At 35.7% G+C, this 18851-nt stretch overlaps 1 protein-coding gene across 3 annotated transcripts in view; it reads left to right on the top strand.

The window, feature by feature from the left end:
- LOC150075991 (P2R1A-PPP2R2A-interacting phosphatase regulator 1) overlaps nt 1–7589 on the top strand; it is a 155149-nt gene extending 147560 nt beyond the window's left edge. For all 3 annotated transcript variants that reach the window (XM_090387132.1, XM_090387131.1, XM_090387130.1), the window contains one exon: nt 6862–7589. In XM_090387132.1, coding sequence (XP_090243258.1) covers nt 6862–7039 — 178 coding nt within the window. In that variant the 3' untranslated portion in view covers nt 7040–7589. The remainder of the gene's footprint in view (nt 1–6861) is intronic.
- Nucleotides 7590–18851: the final 11262 nt, after the last annotated feature.

Genomic DNA, 18851 nt, shown 5'->3' with positions numbered 1-18851 from the left:
CTTTATTAAAACTCATAAAACATAAGCTGATGCAGCTTCATGAGCATAAACAAACTGTTATCTTTTCTTGGGTCCCAGGCCATGGTGGAATTCCAGAAAATGAATGTGCAGATGATGCTGCAAAGCATCCTTCTAATATAGCCTCAACAAATGATCTAGTCCCATATCCTGATTACAGACACAAAATTCAGAAAACATGCATAGAACAATGGACACTTCTGTGGAAAATGCAAACAAATAACAAGCTATTTCAAATAAAATCTGAACCACAATTATGGACTTCTAGCCTTTGTAAAAATAGAAAAGAAGAAATCTTAGCCAGAATCCGAATAGGTCACACTCACTTCACACATCTCTATCTGCTTACAGGGAATGATCCTCCTCAATGTGCAAACTGCTCACAGCCATTTACAGTAAAACATATACTTGTCGAATGTAGCTTGTTTAACAATGCCCAACGAATGACTTTTAGTTCCATCTCAGATCTGCAACAACCTCTGTCTCTCAATAGCCTCATAGGCAAAGAAGCAAATCTCTCTGAATTATTTCTCTATTTAAAACAAATTAAAGTGTATGATCGTTTTTAACTGCTGTACAAGCAGTTCCCGTATGTAAAGTCAATTGATTTGGGAGGTGCAATATGGCCTAAGTTGCCCTTGCACCAAAAAAACACCGCAACAACAACAATTGTGTAGGAATGAACTAGTCTGATGCTGTGCAGGTGCCAGTATCTCGACAACAGCCAACATGATTGTGTTCCCATTCAGTGGTCTCACAAGTCCATTATAACAGGCTTAACAGTTGTCAACCAATCAGAAAAGGTCACACGTAGATTGCCCACATGTGTGATATCCATGGTGAGCCTAGTGTGTGTCGTAACACAACAGGATGCAGCGCAGTATGCCATGTAACCACCCAGTACAATGTAAGAATAGCAAGGCCAGTATCCAGATGGACCATTTGCCGGATATTAGTTCGTTGTTATATAGGCTATGGTAGTGGTTCACAACCTTTTTGGCCAAGGAACCCCCCCCTCTGTAGTTCAGCAAGGTTCTCATGTATCCCCCTAAGATTATTGTAGGCATGGAACCCTAAGAAAGGGGTATTTGTGTACTGTATTATAGTGGAACCAAAAATAATTGCTACTCTTAATTTCAAATTTAAAAAAATTTAAGTATAATAAAACAGGCCTACATGCTCTGGATTCATAATGCGAAAATTTATTTTTATTTTGTTACACAGAGCATTAATAAACTACAATAAATAAATTAGCTTTCGGCTGGGTGGCAGCCTTCATCGGATTAAAATACTTGAATGGCAGTTGGAATAGAGATGCACTGCCAGGATGGTGCGTGAGGCATGTGGTTAATTGTTTGTTGATGTTTGTGGCTGTGACGTATGGTGGTGATGTGGCCAGCGTTTGTCTATGGATTTGTCTAAATTTTCGCAAAATTTAAGTATTATTATGACTCCAAATTAAAAAAATAAAAAATAGACTTCTTCAGTGAATCTAATGAGAGACCTGCTGTGACAGATTTTCAGCGATTTGGCTGAAATGAGGTGTCAGAGCTGATAATTGACAGTGAATGTCTGCTGACTTCTCAAATCTGTTTGTCTTTATTGATTTTTGTATCACAGTATTAGTAAACCCATGTTCACATAAGTCATCACAAATGGTACAAATTTACAAACTGCTTTGTCTGCTATATTAGGGAAAGAGTCCAACAAACTAGTCCAAAACAGACAGTGGAACATTAAAAAACTTTTCTTGGTGTTTGACTTGTCACAAGAGATATCAGTCAGTTCTTCTTTTGTGATTAGGACAGAGTAGTTTTGGTTTTTCAAGAAAGGGTTAGCTATCCACCTGTAATTTTCAATATCAAAAGAGATTGACAACTGTGTAAGGTGGTCAATTATTACTTTCTGTGAGTCTGACTCTGCAGAGCTGTTTTTTTCAAAAAACATCGAAGATATCATATTGTTCTGCTTCAGTTCTCTGTCTCCAAAGAATAATTTTATCTTTGAATGTAGAGATTTTATCATTAGCTATGAAAAGTATCATGTTTTTACCTTGAAGTGATAGCTAGTTGTTTTTCTTGTGGCTTCAGCTTTATGACTAGTAATAAACAATACAATTTCAGATCATAATTCACAGAATCTCATCAGCACTTTACCTTGACCCAGCCAACATGCTTTGCCATAAAAAAAAGTAAGCAGTCATAGTCGCTGCCCATTTTGTCACAAATTTTCTGGAAAAGCCTTGTATTTTAAGCCACTAGATTTTGTATATTTGATGCTTTCTATTAGTGTCTTAAAAATATCTTTTAGGTTTTTTTTTTGCAGGAATGTTTTTCACAGCTAAATTTTCCCTGTGGAGTACACAGTGACTACTTGAACAGGAAGGGTGTGCTATTGCCTTGATTCTCATACAACACCTGAATTGGGACCCTGTATAGCCTTGGCACCATCAGCACAGATATCAGTACACTTCTTCCAGTCAAGTTCAAAACAAGCTGTCAATTTTTTTTAAAATATCAGCTCTGTTGTGGTTTTAAAATCATCACAGATAAGAATGTCGCATACAGCTCACCATTATACATGTATTGAACAGCTAGGCTACTATCATCAGTCCTCTCATCGAGTTGCAATGTGAAATAAGGCAACAACTTAAGTCTATGAATGAGTTCATTGAGAAGATTGCCTATGCAAAACAAAATTCTTCTTTTTACAACGAGTTAGTTTTATTTTTGCCTATTTGTCCACATATTGTTTTGCACAGGTCAATAGTGCATGGCATTATGAAATTTTCAGAGTTTCTGTTCATATATTAAATACAGAAAGATTTGATTCTGCTCATCACCACAATAATAGAAACCATATTTCAAATATTCATTTTGATAATATTATTTTTTTTATTCTTATCTGCAGCTGATTTGCTTGTAGATGGACTTGGTGAATGGTCATGATTACACTCGCTACTTAGGCTGTCATATTGAGATGTTCTTGCATCTTTTCTCAGGATTTTCTGTTCTCTTCATAGAATATAACTTTTTCTTTGTTCCTCTTACTAAAAATTTATCCATGATTGGATGGTGGGAAATTAAAAATAGTTACGCAGAAAAACCACCATGTTGCTCCAGCACAAACTCACAAAATAAAGCATTTCTGGGACTTGTATGTACTGTACTGTACATCCGTATTTCTAAGGGGTGGGGGGGAAATAGTTAAAAATTGGCTGTATATTCATTTTGATGTATTCAGTTGCCTAATAATTTTTGTAAACAACAGGACTCATTAGTGAATAATTACTGTAAACATCGTTTTTCCCCTCAGCTGGGAAGGAGCAGCAGTGCGTAGCACACGCTTCTTGATTAGACCGGGGTTCGAGCCCGTCACCACCAAATACGGAGAATGCGGAAAGGTAAGGGAATGACCACCGCATATCCCGGAGCAATATGGCCTTAGTTGCTAATGCTCCTAAAAACCAAATAACAAACAACAACCCCTCAGCTGGAGATACAATACAAGAGTATTTCAGTGGAACACTAATTACAAACAGCTATCTCTGGAGGGGAATATGGCTACTGTTTTTTCAAGTGTGGTATATTAGTTACAAAGTAAGTAACTTTTGTAAACAGTGACATATGAGATCCTTTTGTCAACTAGAATAGGATAGCAAAAACTGCTAAGGGCTAAAATAGATAAAAATATACATGAAGTGAGAAGTGATTCATGGCAAAATCACACAGTAAAATTTCCCAGTTAGCTGATGAATATTTTTCTAAAAACTTGGCACACAAAACTCGCCATTTTGGATGCAATGCCCAAGGTGTCCCCAGTTTAGAATCACTACTATAACAATGGGGCAGCTCGCAGCTTTCGTTTTTTTAAACAATTTTGAAAACTGAGTAAACAAATTAACCAACTTTTTTAGATAAACACAAGACAGTGTGATTTTTGTAATATTTTAAACAAAAATATTACAAAAATCAATGATTAAGTAATACGAAAGTCAACTTGGCAGTATTTTATAGTAATATCCATATAATAAGACCATGTCTGCTTTTCATTTCTTTTTTTTTTTTTATTTGATATGTACTTTGTGTAGGCAAGTCATTGCATAAGTCCATTCAACCACTTTGAGAAGTGGAATCATAGGATTTTCGTTTTCAGTTTCTTTTCCTTGACTACATAAAACTTATTTTTAACTTTCATTCTAATCACTTTTATACTGACATAACTCCAAAACAAATCGTTTCACTTTAAGTTAACAAAGAATTGTAATATAAAAATATTACTGGACATTTCTGTATTATGTATCACCATTTAGTATGAATGAACTGAACTGTGAGAGTTGGCATAAACTATTTAATTTATTTGGACCCTCACTTCTTTATTCTCATTCCCTTTCTGTACTTGTTATAGAATTGATTTACTTTTTATCTTCTAGACTATTAGAATATTTGAGGATTAGGAATACTCATTTTATTTCATTCTTTTAATTTTTGTTTCTAAGACAGTGTGTGGTGTTCTGCTGCTGCTTGTCAATCATTTGAAGAGGGTCCAATTTGAATCCCATCATAGACCTTAGGAATTTTTAGGACTCATCACTAAAACAATATTAATTGAAATTCATCTTCTTGCAAAAATCATTTACAGAATTGTGTTCTATACTCCATGTCATCACCACGACCTGTAATGTAGAACACAATCTCTTGTATGAGGTGAATCTTATACAAATAGAATTTATTTTTTCTTCGAATGCAGTGATCACCACTACACCTGATTCCACATTGTTGTAATAGCTTCCTTCTTGACTTCTTTGGATTTATTGCAGTTTTTCTGTGTATTGCTATTGCATCTTTTTAATTAGTTGCACTTCTTGCTCTGGTGTTGTGGAGGCTGTTATGGACTCTTCCTGTTTTCTTGTCAGTTAGCAATCAGCAACCTCATGATGGTTGTGTGACTGATGTGCCTCACCAGGTATAGCTGATTAAATTTTTCTGCAGCAGATCTGTGATACTCCTGAATTTCTGTTAAGAAATACTATAGCAAATCTTTCCTCCATTGTTTTCCTTCCACTCTGTTGAAATTAAACCTGCAAGAAGTTAAAATTACAATTCGAAACACTATTTTACCTTATGGTGCAACTTTTAAGGCACTTTGTATATTGGGATCTCCTTAAGGATTACTTTAATGGTTGCATATCCAAACACATTATCTGCTGCCTTACCATTAATATCCAGACACTTGCATATCTACAAATAACCTTTATTTACAGATAAACTAATGCTGAAACCTTCAGCCTTTATGACAGTCTCTGGTCTCCACGGGACACTCTCCACCAGTTTTTTTTTTTTTTTTTTTTAATGTCCTCTGATACTTTCTGCAATTCAACCTTCAAAGTTGTGATCAGTTTAACTCTATTTTTTTGGGCATTCTCTCCTCACATGCACTCAACAATCCGATTCATCACAAAGGTTCTTTTTAGGATTTGAAGTCCAGGGTTCTGGGTTGGCCTGTCCAACTTTTTGATGCTTATATTCTCAAAATAGTCCACCACAATGCAAACAGTATGACACGGAGCATTGTCCTGATGAAACAGTTATGGGCCTTCCCCGATGTGCTGCCACAATGTAGGTAAGACATTGTCCAAGATGTCTAGACTTCAGCATTTGTGATTTCGTCCAAGAAAACTAATGGTCACAGCTCAAACCATGAAAAAACCCAGCCCATCATGCTGCCTCTGCCACTCTTCATTGTCAAGACAGTATAGTCCAGCAGGTAGTTTTCTCTGAGTATCCATTACACCCTGGCACGAACATAAGATTGGTAGACCATGTAACGTGACTCATCACTTCAAAGCTTTTCTTTGGTCTACAGTCCAAGAATGGTGGTCCTTATCTACACTGTCTAGCATTAGTTTGTGTGACTGGTGTCTTGTAGATGGCTGCGACCATAGTAACCTGTGTCATGCAGCATCCTGCACACTATACTGGTGCTGACATGTATCCCATTCATCTTACTGGGGGGAAGGGGTGTGTGTGTGTGTGTGTGTGTGTGTGTGTGTGTGTGTGTGTGTGTGTGTGTGTGTGTGCGCGCGCTGCAATGATATTAACTTGTATTCCCCTGTCAGCTTCGAAAGTTTTCAGTTGCTTTGTGACAATTTCACTATCAGTTCACTTTCATTTGCAGATCTTATCATTGACCTAGGGATCTTGAAATATCAGGCCAGCTATTTATGGGACACTGATTATCATTCCACATGATAATTGGTGTCCTGAAATCCGGCTGAAAATCTGTTGATTGAGGGATCTTGCATTCATAATCGTACTGTCTCCTTGAAGGCCTTTGAGTATATTTATAGTTGTATCTGATATGTGGTGCTTGGATAGGACATGACCAACTATCACTGGAGGTGTGTGGATATTAATGGTAGGGCAATATTGAGATGGATGGAAATTTTACAAAAGGTAGCAGTTAGGTATTCAGATATTAATAGTAGGGCAATACTGAGATGGATGGAAATTTTACAAAAGATAGTAGTTAGGTATGCAGACAGTTCTGTTCTGTAATGACTATTTCTGTTACTTTATTTTCATTATTAGTGGGATTAACATAATTTCATTAATATATGGTATAAACTAGGTTAGCTTTTTTTCAGTAAATTAACATTGTATGTGTACATTTATATACATTTATTATTGTTGTTTTCTCTTAAAGGCAATTAAATTACATCATTGTGGTATATAGTTTAATTTTAATTTATTACAAATTATTTTGCCCTTGTAATTTATCATTTATCCCTATGATTTGTAAGTTTTGTTTTATTTATATTATCATTCAAAAATTCTTTTGTAGTCTCTCGTCAAGTACATTAGAAGTGTCAAGTCCAGAACAAACTGTTCCACATGAGTGTGTTGATAACACTGATTCAATGTCAAGTTGCAGTGATTCACCCTGTAGTACATTTAAGCCTCTGGAACCTCCTTCATCAAGACAAGATAATAGTTGTGGCATGGATGGAACCCCTATTTGACTATATATGTTTGTTTAAAACAGGTGTATACGTGTACTTACAATATGTGGTTTTGTTTTTCTTCACAAAAGTATAATGTATAACAGTCTATTCTGATGTACAGGTTTTCTTCTTTCATTCATTTACTGACACACACACACTTTGTAAATTTGTATTATTGTGTGAAATTGTAGTATAATTAGCCTTTTAGATGTCAGAATTAAGACAGAGAGAACTCAATGTTCTGCATTACTGTTCTTGTTGTATGATCGTATGTTTGATATTAAGTGAAATTAGGATGCTGAGATACTGGATATTTGAACAAAATTGCAAATCTGGCTTAGTATATGAGTGTAATTCTCAGTTCTTGTTGTTTGCGAGAACATGTTCTACCTGTTAAAGCAGTTTTCAGAAAGTTACATAATTACTCACTTTGAATATTGTTATCATTAATATATATATAGTTTTCTTATCAGCAATAGAAGGAAGCTACTTTATCTGGAAGCACATATGACGTTCCTTAGATAAAACAATTCAAAGCATGTGAAACAGTGCACTTTTAATTTCTTTCTAAAGGGGAGATATTTTGAAAAAAATGTTAAAAATTTAAACTTATAACAGCGATTGTTGTTAATTGTAAATACTTTTGTCAGAAATTAGTATTTGAGGTAGACATGCTATTGTGTGTACGTATAGATATTATATGAGAACTCCAGCTTATGTGCTCTAGTAACTATATATTTTTCAGTCCAAAGATATAAAAATTTCAGCTTGTGAGCACTAATCTTTTAATTCAGACACTGTTGGTTTTACAGTTATGTATTTATTCTCTATCTGTAATACTGTAGTGGATAAAATAGCAATCCAAATAACTTCTGCTTGCATCTCTCTCTCTCGTGCGGAATATAATAAACTAGCAGTTTTATTGTTTTACTAATGTATATATAAGTATTCTGTATAGTAAAATTTAGTTGAAACTGTTTTATAACTGTAAAATATGTAGTTTATTTTTCATTCTACTCAGGAGGATGTGCAGTTATTGTTTGGATGAAAAGATGATGAAAGTCTATTTTTTAATTTACCAAAGGAGTTTGCATTGTTTTGAATAGTCTGTTTTCTGTTTTGAACATTTTCATGGTGTGTGAAAATTCTGAGTGTAACTGAATAGAATTTTGCATAGTATTCCGTTCAGACCATAACTTTTGGGTTAGTATATCCATAAATCTTTTCGGTAAATTCTTTAGAAAGTTTATTTAATAACCACATATATGCACACATTAATATCAGTAATATTTTACAGTGAATTAATTATTCAGTGTTGCAACAAGTAATAGAATTTGTTTATATACAGCTGGAAATTCTTTTTGAAAATATTTTTGTTTATGCTGGTGAATTTCGGTGTGGTTTTTATTTATTTATTTATTTTCATTGCTTATTGATGCTTAAATTTATGTTTACTAAAATTTTCCTATGAATTTTTGTGAGAACAGTCTTGAAATGACTATTCTAAGTTTTTTTTTTTTTTTTTTTTTTTTATTGTAGTGGATAATTTCTAAATCCCGGCTTTTACTGAAATGACTATTGGAATGATGCTGTAAACCAATTACTAAATTACGAAGATTTTTTAAAAGTTTGCATAATGTAGAAATTGGCTTTGCTCTTATTTTTGATTTACTGATATTCCTTTGTGAGGTTGAGGGGGAGGGGGAATCAGAGCCCACGGAGAACTTTTTATCTTTGGGATAAATTTCGATTGAAGTTACGCTTATCTTAATCATAAATTTTGTCATAAAATTTGTATATATATAAATATATATGTATTTTTTTAACTTGCCATATTTACATATCTGTGTAATTTTTTGTCATTCGTCCATCTTCATTTTTGTGTACCATTTAAAATACCAATTTAAATTACTATCCTTTCACATAGCAATATTGTAATACTAGTTTTTAGTTTATGTGCATTTTTTCAACCTTCATAAATTGTGTTTATAAAACATAAGTACCGTAATTGTGTTCTGGGGGGGGGAGGGTAAAAAAAAAGAAACAAAGATTATTTCAAAAAATCGGTGTTTGAGGTATTAGCTATCCATATTTAGTCATAAGAATACCTAATATCTACAGAATGTGAATTAGTCTTATTTGTCACTCTGCTTGAGGTGTCATTTGTTGTATATATACAGTACACGTTTATGGAGGAGAATGTGTTATAGAAGCCTTAATTGCTGCAAACATTATGCAGAACTGATATTAGAAGTTATACAGAATAATATGCAACAGCACAGTTGTGGTGTTGAAAGGTGTTTCCCTAGTGTAAATAATAAGCACAACTTAAAAGTTATGAAGCTGTTTGGTTTGTTGCAGCATCTTTTTCCCTACCATGTATAGTTATCTATCCCCCTTCTGAGAAAACATAATTGAAAATCTGTAAATTTATGTAAGTTGTGTACATAATTACCATGCCTATTTATATTGTATACTGGATGGAAATTTAATTTATCTATAGAGGTGAATTAAATATAAAGTGAATTTTATATCTGTGTTTACCTATAAAAATACAGTTACACAAGTGCATCAGAATTCGTATATGTTTTGGAAAGTTATTTCACAAAATATATAGCAGTAACATGCAAAAAAAATTTTCATAATCTGGTAATATTTTTTGGTAAGTGGAAAATGTGAAAACATCTACATAATAATTTGCTTATGTTCCTCTCTCTACAGTACTCTGAACTTGAATAACTCAAGGGCTAAACAAGCTTTTGACCTGATTCCTTTTGCAGTTTTCAAAGGAATTAGATCAAAATTTTGCTGCTAAATTTATTTAGCAGTAAATTCCTTTTGTGAGAGGAGCTGTGGGAAAGGTTTTTGTAATTGCTTCAATGTTAAACTTCACTTCTCTGAAACAGTATAGACAAAATATTCGCCACAGATACTTTGGACCTGATTCCTTTTGCAAAACATTTTATATAGCAGTAAAATTTACCAAACAATTTTCAAAATTTCTGTAATTTTTTTTTCCTGACTGATTTCCAAAATTTCAGTTAACGTTATTTTTTAATTTTTAGAAAATAGAAAATGGATCAAGACAATGGAGGATTTTGGTGTAGAAGACTCGGGCTTAAAAGTTTCTGTTAGGGAAGTGGAACTCCTGCTAAAGGAAGGAAGGAAGGAATGGCAAATCACCTGGACCTGGAGGAGTTTAATGGAGGAAGAGGAGTGGCTGTTCTGATACAAAAACTGTTAAATATTATACTGAGAGGAGAAGAAACACCAAAAGAAATGATAACAGGATATATTACATCAATTTATAAGAAGGGCAGTCGGAAAAGCTGTTCAAATTACAGAGGAATATGCGTCCTGAACCCACTGTTACAGCTCCTTGGAAAATGGATCAGGAACCATTTAGAAGCCCGAATCGAGGTATCAGAAGAACAAAGCGGTTTTTCAGCTGGGAGGTCATGTATAGATCATATCTCAGCAGTACGACAGATCCTTGAAAAATGCCAATCAAAAGGGAAAAAAATCTTTTATGATTTTCATTGACCTTGAAAAGGCATATGACAGTGTTCCAAGAAAACTTATGGGAAGCACTAAAAGGGGCAAATATTGATGGACAACTGATTAACATTATTAAGGCAATTTACAGGAATAATAGATGCAGAATTAAAGTGGAATCAGCTTTGTCACCTGAATTCCACACTTCAAAAGGCTTATTACAAGGTTGTTGCATGTCACCAACACTTCAAAATTTATAGTGACATCTGCCTAAGAACCTGGTCAAAAAAATGTAATAAAATGGGATTGCCGATTAATAAGAACACCTATATTCACAATTTGCTTTTTGCAGATGATCAGGTGGTGATAGCACAAGACTTAGAAGATGCAAAGTATGCATGTTGTCAATTGTTTGAGGAATATAAACAATGGGGGTCTAAAAATCAATTTTAGCAAGACTGAAATGTCTTCAGGGCCAGGACATGTTCTAATTATTGCAGGTTTTAAAATCAAACAAGTCGATAAATTCAAATATTTGGGATCTTACAAAGTGATGGATCATCCCAAGCAGAGATCAATAAGAGAATTACAGATGGCAGAAAGGCTATCGGCATGTTAAACTCTGTTCTGTGGAGCAAAAGTATCCTACATAAAACAAAGAAACTTATATTTCAAACGATTGTACAAAGTCTTCTATTGTATGGAGCGGAAACCTGGACATTGAATAGGTGAGCAAAAAACAAATTGCTCTCCACAGAAATGGATTTTTGGAGACGCTCAGCAGGAACTTCTAGAAGAGACAGAAAACGGAATGAAGACATAAAAGGGAAAAAATGGAAGTGAAAAAGACTATTATTGACACCATCAAAGAAAAGCGTCTAACATGGTATGGACATGTAAAACAAATGCAAGAAAACATATCCAAAGGCTATGCTGGAATGGATATCTCCTGGAAGGAGAAGAGGAAGACCTAGGAGGACATAGATGGATGGAGTACGGGAGTGCTTGACAGCCCGAGGCTTAACCGACCAAGGCACTTTGAACCGCACTTTATGGCGGGAAAAAATTCCTAACAAGAAATAACTTATAGGTTGAGGAATCCCATTGTAAATGGAAACACTCCTCTTGAAGAAGAAAATAGAAAATTCCAGGAGAAATTGCTCCTCAAAGACATCACTAACATACAAAGAAAGGAAGCAAAGATATACATCTCAGCAGAGTGGTGAAAAAGCAGCTGAAAGTAAAGCAAACAGGTGAAGGTTGCAAGACAGGAAGAAACACACATAAGAGGAAGATTTGCTAAGAAAACTAGTGAGCAGAATTAAATGAGACTCCAATGTAATGCTGAAAGCCGTGCAAAAGCAAGAGAGAATCATACATCACAAAGAGATGTGTCTAGAGCTCAAAATTATCGAATTGCATTTTTAGTCATTTTATTAACAGAATCCATCCCACTGACACCTTAGCTAGGTACGAAGAGAACTGAGGGAGGGGTTTCTTTATGTCAGTATTTTCCACAGGTGTTCTAGTCTTAGAACAATGTTTTAATATAATGCTTATAAGTGAAAAATGTAAAATTTTCTTTCTTAGCTAAGCTATGAGGTCTTCCCACTGACAGAAAACTGATGCAAAAAAAAAAAAAAAAAAAAGTATCTTTGTGGGAAAGTAACTAAAAATTTACCCATTCCTGAAATTTAACTACTTGCCCAAATTGCACATTAGCATTAGTAGTGGATATGATGTAGGAAAGCAAGCTTATAGAGCATCAGCAACAAAAAAAAAAAAAAAAAAAATCGCCTATTCACTCCAATTGTTTAGTTCTTCCTTGAATTTAAGATTTCTATTTCCACAATAGATGGAAGTTTGTTCCAGCAATCAATTGCTAGCTAAAGTCAAACTTACATATTCTACAACCATCCATCCTGAATGTGCATTTGTCCCTCCATGCTTAATCTGATGAAGAAACCCATCAGCAATGAGCTTGCTCAAAGCCTTAAACACTTCAATCAATTCACCACACAGGTGCTTTGTCTACAGATGCTGCAATTTGCACAACAATCCTTTCTTGGAAACTATGCCCTTTGTTCCTCTCACTGTACCCAAGCCCACAACTCTACATTCTAAAGTGAGAGCTCTAGACCTGTATGCAGTATTCAAGATGTGGCCCAACCATTGCCTTATACAATGGGGACAATCACCTTATACCTGCTATCAAAATTCCAGTATATCATTGACAAAACTATGAGCTGTCTGGCAGATTCCCTGCACTGCTCAGTGAAGTTCATATCGAACTACACATTTACCCTCAGGTTTTAATTTTCTTCTACAATGAGTCTAGTACCACAGTTGATAAGTTACACTAGGTTTGCTGCTACCTACACTGGTGTTCAAAGAAAGTGCATCACCTAGGAATTTCAAATTTCTAACCTTTTTTTGCACTGGTATGTTACATGACTAGCATCACAAATAGAAATATAAACAAAAGATATTAATAGTTAAGGCAAAGCTAAGTAATATTTGACAGGTGCCACAAAATTAGCATTTGCAACCTTTATACAATAGTTTAGGTAAACACGACAATTATGGCTGAAATATCAGAAGCCCTCAATTTACTTCAGTTTATTGTTTTAAATGGAAAACAAATGAAAAGTTCACCAGGTGCAAACTAATATTTAGTTGAACTGCCTCTGGCTCTAATGACAGCAGCACGCTATCCAGGCATTGACAAGATCAATTTCTAAAGATAAATGACTGATAGTTCGAATTATGGCTTCATGGATTTCACGAGTAGTCTGGTTTCTTTCTGGCAACTGCAGATTCCACCCGATACCAACAGTTCTCTATAGGATTCGGGTCTGGCCAGTTAAGGACCGTTCTTCCAACCATTTTTTTAACCTGTAACAAATGTAACCACATTACTGTTGAATTGCTAATGCAGAAACGAAACTAAAGTAACTACAGAAGTGCCTAGTTACACTTTTTGCCTGATGACAAGGAGCAGAGCACTGAAAGATGCAGTTAATTGTCAAGTTGAAATGGTCTCTAATGGTTGGTTGGCAGCAATTTGCCTTCCAATATAGCCAAGTATCCACTGGCATTCACAGAACCTTTTATAAACTGGAGGTGACCTATTCTGCCTGAAATACGAAATGCATCCCCTGTATCATATGGCTGGTAGGGAATTTCACTGTAGACACCATACAGTCTGGATGGTATTCTTCACCATGTCTATGGTGAATGGTTTGTCTCCCATCAGAGCAGTGCAGGTTGAATTTCTTCTCATCCGAGAAAATAACTGACTTCCACTGCACAGGGGTGCATTTGACATGCTCCTTACACCAAATTAATCTGGCCTTTTTCATTTTTTTGTGTGAGGAGGGACTTTTTAGGATGGGCTACAAGTCCATTTCTGAAGAGGCATCTTCTGACTTACTGCACTTGCTACCACTCATGTATGTTCTTCCCATTCTCTTTTCAGCTCAGATGAAGAGGCTTTACGGTTTTTAAGGCATAAGTGCTTCAAAACGCTGTCCTGTTTTGGTGTAGAGACTTGCTTGCGTCCCATTCCTTTTTTTCCTATCAGCAGAACCAGTATTTTTGAGTTTGGAAAGAAATTTACTCGCTGTCGACTGATTACAAGACACTAAGCAATATGATGGGAAGAACATCCTCACGTAAAGCAACAGTAGCACTCTTTTGCCATAGGGTCGACTAACCCGTGCAGAGTATGCTTATTTAACTGAAAGTAAAGGCTCATGCAGTATTACATCACCTGTGTGTGTCAATCTTATCTGATGCAAGTTGTAAGAAATATTTCCATATACTTATGTTATTTGGACAACAATTACAATTTTAAGGAGTGATGCGCTTTCTTTGAAACCAATGTATATGAAGCATATTGCATTTGTCAAATTTAAATTTCAGTTTCTCAGCCGTCTGCCTAATTTTTCAAGAACTTTTTCCAGCAGCATACCTTCATTAGTCATAAATTCTGCTAAACTCTGTATCATCTGCAAACTTAGATATGGAGCCTGATATATACTCCTCAATACCATTAGTGAAAACTAAATATAGGCCCAGCACGAAACCCTGGGGAACTCAAATAATAACATTAAATGATGAACAGTCTGCCTTTAGCCAGTGAGTTTATTTTTTCTCCTGAAACAAGTTAAGCTAACTGGTCTGTAATAACTCATGTCACCTTTTGATTCCCCTTTGTGAATTGAGAATACATTCACATCTCCAATCCAGAGGAACTCCCCTTAACCTAAAGATCTCATAATTAAAAACTGTCTGAGACTTCTGTAGTCATCTATATCAATTCAAAAATTGTTCCTGTGTGTTTGATGGTAGTTATATCTTTAAGTCAATCCAACAAAAGTACTCTGTGATCACTGCCACCTAGTGGTTGTATTATCGCAAGATTCTTAATACATGAAGAATCACTGTTGAAATGAGAAAAAAAGTATTTCGCTCTCTAAAATGGTGTAGAAAACAGTCATCCAATAAATCCGCAAAAGTCTTGCTAATGTGTGAGGGACAAGTTCCAGTCAATATCTGAAAAGTTAAAATTCCCCATTAAAAGAAATGATTTACTGGCACACACTATTCTCGATAGTTCTCATCATAGCCATTCGGCCTGTAACACACTCCTACTGTCATTTTTGTTTTCTCAGTGCATGTCGCACCAAACTGACATAGCATTACTCTGACAAGCAATGTCAACTTAATGCATTGCCTTAGATTTTATACTTTTAAATAAGAGCATAACTCCCTGCCCATTTCTATCCTGTCTGGATGCACTGTATTTACCATATTCAAATTCTGCATACCTCATTAGCTTAGGCTAATGTCCCCCACAATGTGCATTTGATGGTTTGGCTGGAACTACAGATTCCTAAAATTTATTTACTATTGTAATAGTACTGTTTTAGGAGCGTCAGTAACTAAGGCTATATCGGTCCATGTGTACTTTTTATAAATTGTGGTTTCAATGGTCGGTTTCTGTTTCTGGATGAAAAATCCTAGTTTCCAGCAGAAAAAAAACTATGCTAACATTCTCTAAGACCAACTAATTCAACCACGTCAAAAAGTCCCGTAATTCCTACATCATTGACGATACTCGAACTGAGGGGAGAACAGTGATTCCACCAACTTTGCTACCCACAGGGGCCAGTTACTAGGTAGATTTACAAGAATCTATAAGAAAAACACATCTGGGATAACGAAGAAAACCAAGATGAAGTCATGGCCTTCCTAAAGAAGATAAGAATATTCTCTCAAATATAAAGACTTACCAAACTTAAACTTTAAATTGAATAATTTGAAAGATAAAATATGGGCATTGTAGCCCTAGTAGCAAAAGACAACAGAATTAAGGACAGTACAAATTGTAATAAACAACAAACAAACGAAACGATGTCTAAGGCAGCGTTTCCCATCCTGAGGAGAAACAAAAGAAAGGAAATTGTCTAAGGCAGCGTTTCCTTCTCAAGGAACATTAGTGTTCCGTGAGAGATAAACACCTTTGTAGTCTTCTCTAGCCTTGTGCAGGCGAAGTTTTTACAGCTCTGTAAATAGAGAATTTTTTTTTTAAATTTTGTTGTTTTATTGACTTATCATTGCATATTAATATATTTTCTAGAGTAGCTTTATATTCTTAGTTACGATACTTAGTTTAATTTTTAAATTTGATAGACATTTTGTAAGTTATTACTTATTATCAGTAAGGGTATCCAATCCACGTATTTTACAAGTTTTTCAGCTCCGGCAAACGCTAAGATTTTTAGCTATATTTAGCCGCTTTATTGACTTAATCGTTATATTAAATTATTTTCTATAAGTAGCTTATAGATGTAGTCAAGAACCTTCTGCGAGGGTAGCACAGTGGTATCTTCATTGGGTGGAAAAAGACCCGGGTTCGAATCCCGTCGATGACATGAGGAACTTTAATGTATTTTTTTCACCCCTTGGCTGAGTTAGTCTGTCTCAGGTTTAGATAACAAGGATTTTGTTCCCAGAAACTAGGGTTTTTCGTCCAGCAAACAGAAAAATCGACCATAAAACACACGCAATTAACAGACATTAGACACAGCATGACAGATGAATTTAATTATTCCGATGGGCTAAATATAATAGTTTGGTTTTTTTTTTTTTTTAGTCAAGATCCTTGTTTTATTCTGAATTCAGATAGGTAGATTTTGGAAGTTAGTTAATACTTAAGTGTCCGTAGATTTAACGTTTGTAACTTACAGCCATTGTTATACAATACAACATATCCTGTACTAACAGCGTTAGCACAGCATAGTATATAGTATCGATTAATCAGTAAAATTTATTAATCTTAAACTTCCTTATCAATTAAACTATACTTTTTTTAAACTAAATAACGACTTAGAACTTACAAACGTAACATTAATTAATAATGATTAATCAGCTTATTAATTAATAGCTGATTGTTCCAGAAACAACAAGCAAGCTGTGCATTTAAAAAGACAGTGATTCAGAACGCAAATGTCACCCTCAGTTCTCTTCTGAGCCACAGCACTCCCATTAGCTTGAGCTTTTTGCTTTGCTGCTCTGGTCTGACTTCTGAAATTGAATTTTATTCAAATTAAATCTAAATCATGAGTCAGACCAGAGCAGTAAAGCAAAAGGCTCAAGCTAATGGGAATGCTGTGGTTCAGGAGAGAACTGAAGGGGAGCATTTGCCCTATGAATCACAGCCTTTTAAAATGCAGTGCTTGCTTGATGTTTCTGGAGCAATCAGCTATGATATTGACAAGAGGAATGGCTGGCTTTGTCTGTGCGCGATGTAAGCAGTGTGAGAAAATCAGACAACTCAGTGTTGTTATGGGCCTATATGAAAGCTTGAAGGACTGTAGTTGCCCTCAAAATATCTAAATTGAGGACATATCAAGCTCTCAACTGTCCACATCAATGCCAGAGCCTACACTTGAACATCATGCAACACAGCGGCAACCCCCAAGACAGAATACGCTGGTCCCACAGGACTAGTAGTTGTCGGTGACTCTATTCTCAGGGAAACGGGGAACATATTGTGTAAAAAGGATAGATGGAACAGGAACAGGATATGTCAGCCACGGGCAAAGGTTGATGACGAGCACATATCCTCTTTTAAGGGCACAAAAGGTGATATCGTTGGCACTAATGATATTAAGAGTAGGAGACCGGCAGAATTACTAAACAAGTACAGGTCACTGTTGAAAAAAAGCCGTGAATTAGGGTTGAATTTGAAAGTGTCTGCAATTCTGCCCAGACACTATAGGAGGGAGTATATGATAAGAGCCTTGTCGATCAATTCGGCCCTGGAGAGATTGTGCAAGGCTGAAGGGGTAGAATTTTTCCCATCCTAGTCTGTGCTTGCTAACAGGAGAGACTGCTATTATAGGACAGGGATGGGACACACTTAAATAGAAAGGGTGCAAGAATATTTACTGATGCTATCGAGGATAGCATCAGCAAATATAGTTAGGGGATCCGAAAAACTGCTAGATTGGGAGTATACATGGTCTAATAGATTAATAGTAGCCGCTGGCAGAACTGAAAGAGATTTTTGCACTGCTTCTATTGGAATGAGCAGAACCCTGGTAAATAATATGCAGCGGATTTCACAGACTGCTGGGAGCCATTGTGGTACAAGTAAACACATGGGTTGTGTTAGCGTAGTTAAGAATGGCATCAGGTGCATGTATACTTGCATATACACAAATGCTCGCTCGGAGTTTGGTAAATACATTTGATGGGTTTGAGGTGTTGGCCAAAACATCAAAGGCTGATATTGTTGGGATATCAGAGACGTAGTGTCGTACAAATATAAGGAAGGCAGAACTGGAATTTGGGGAGTGCAATGTTTACAGGAAGGATAATAAGAGAGGAGGGGTTATGCTATTAGCTAAGAAACAAAATCCGAGGAGGTACAGCCAGTCGACATCGCTGGACAATGCAATTTCCTATATGAGAGCTTGGATCTATATTGAGGGGCCTATCAAGCTCTCAGCTGCCCACATCAACGCCAGAACCTGGACTTCATCATCACGCAACATAGCTGCAATCTCCAAGGCAGAACGCACTGGTCCCACAGGAAATAGAAGTTGTTGGTGTCTCTATTGTCTGGGAAACGGGGAACATGGTATGTAAAAAGGATAGGTGGAACAGCACCAGGGTATGTCTTCCAGGGGAAAAGGTTGATGACGTTGTAGAGCGGATATCATCTTTCAAGGGTCCAAAAGGTGATATTGTTGTACACGTTGGCACTATTGATATTAAGAGTAGGAGACCGGTGGAATTACTTAAAAAGTACAGGTTACTGTTC

Source organism: Mastigoproctus giganteus, chromosome 13 (assembly GCF_048544385.1).
Source record: "Mastigoproctus giganteus isolate SK-2022 chromosome 13, ASM4854438v1, whole genome shotgun sequence".
Taxonomy (NCBI): Eukaryota; Metazoa; Arthropoda; class Arachnida; order Uropygi; family Thelyphonidae; genus Mastigoproctus; species Mastigoproctus giganteus.
The sequence above is the reverse complement of the archived record's forward strand: the minus strand, read 5'-3'. Positions and strand labels throughout refer to the sequence as shown.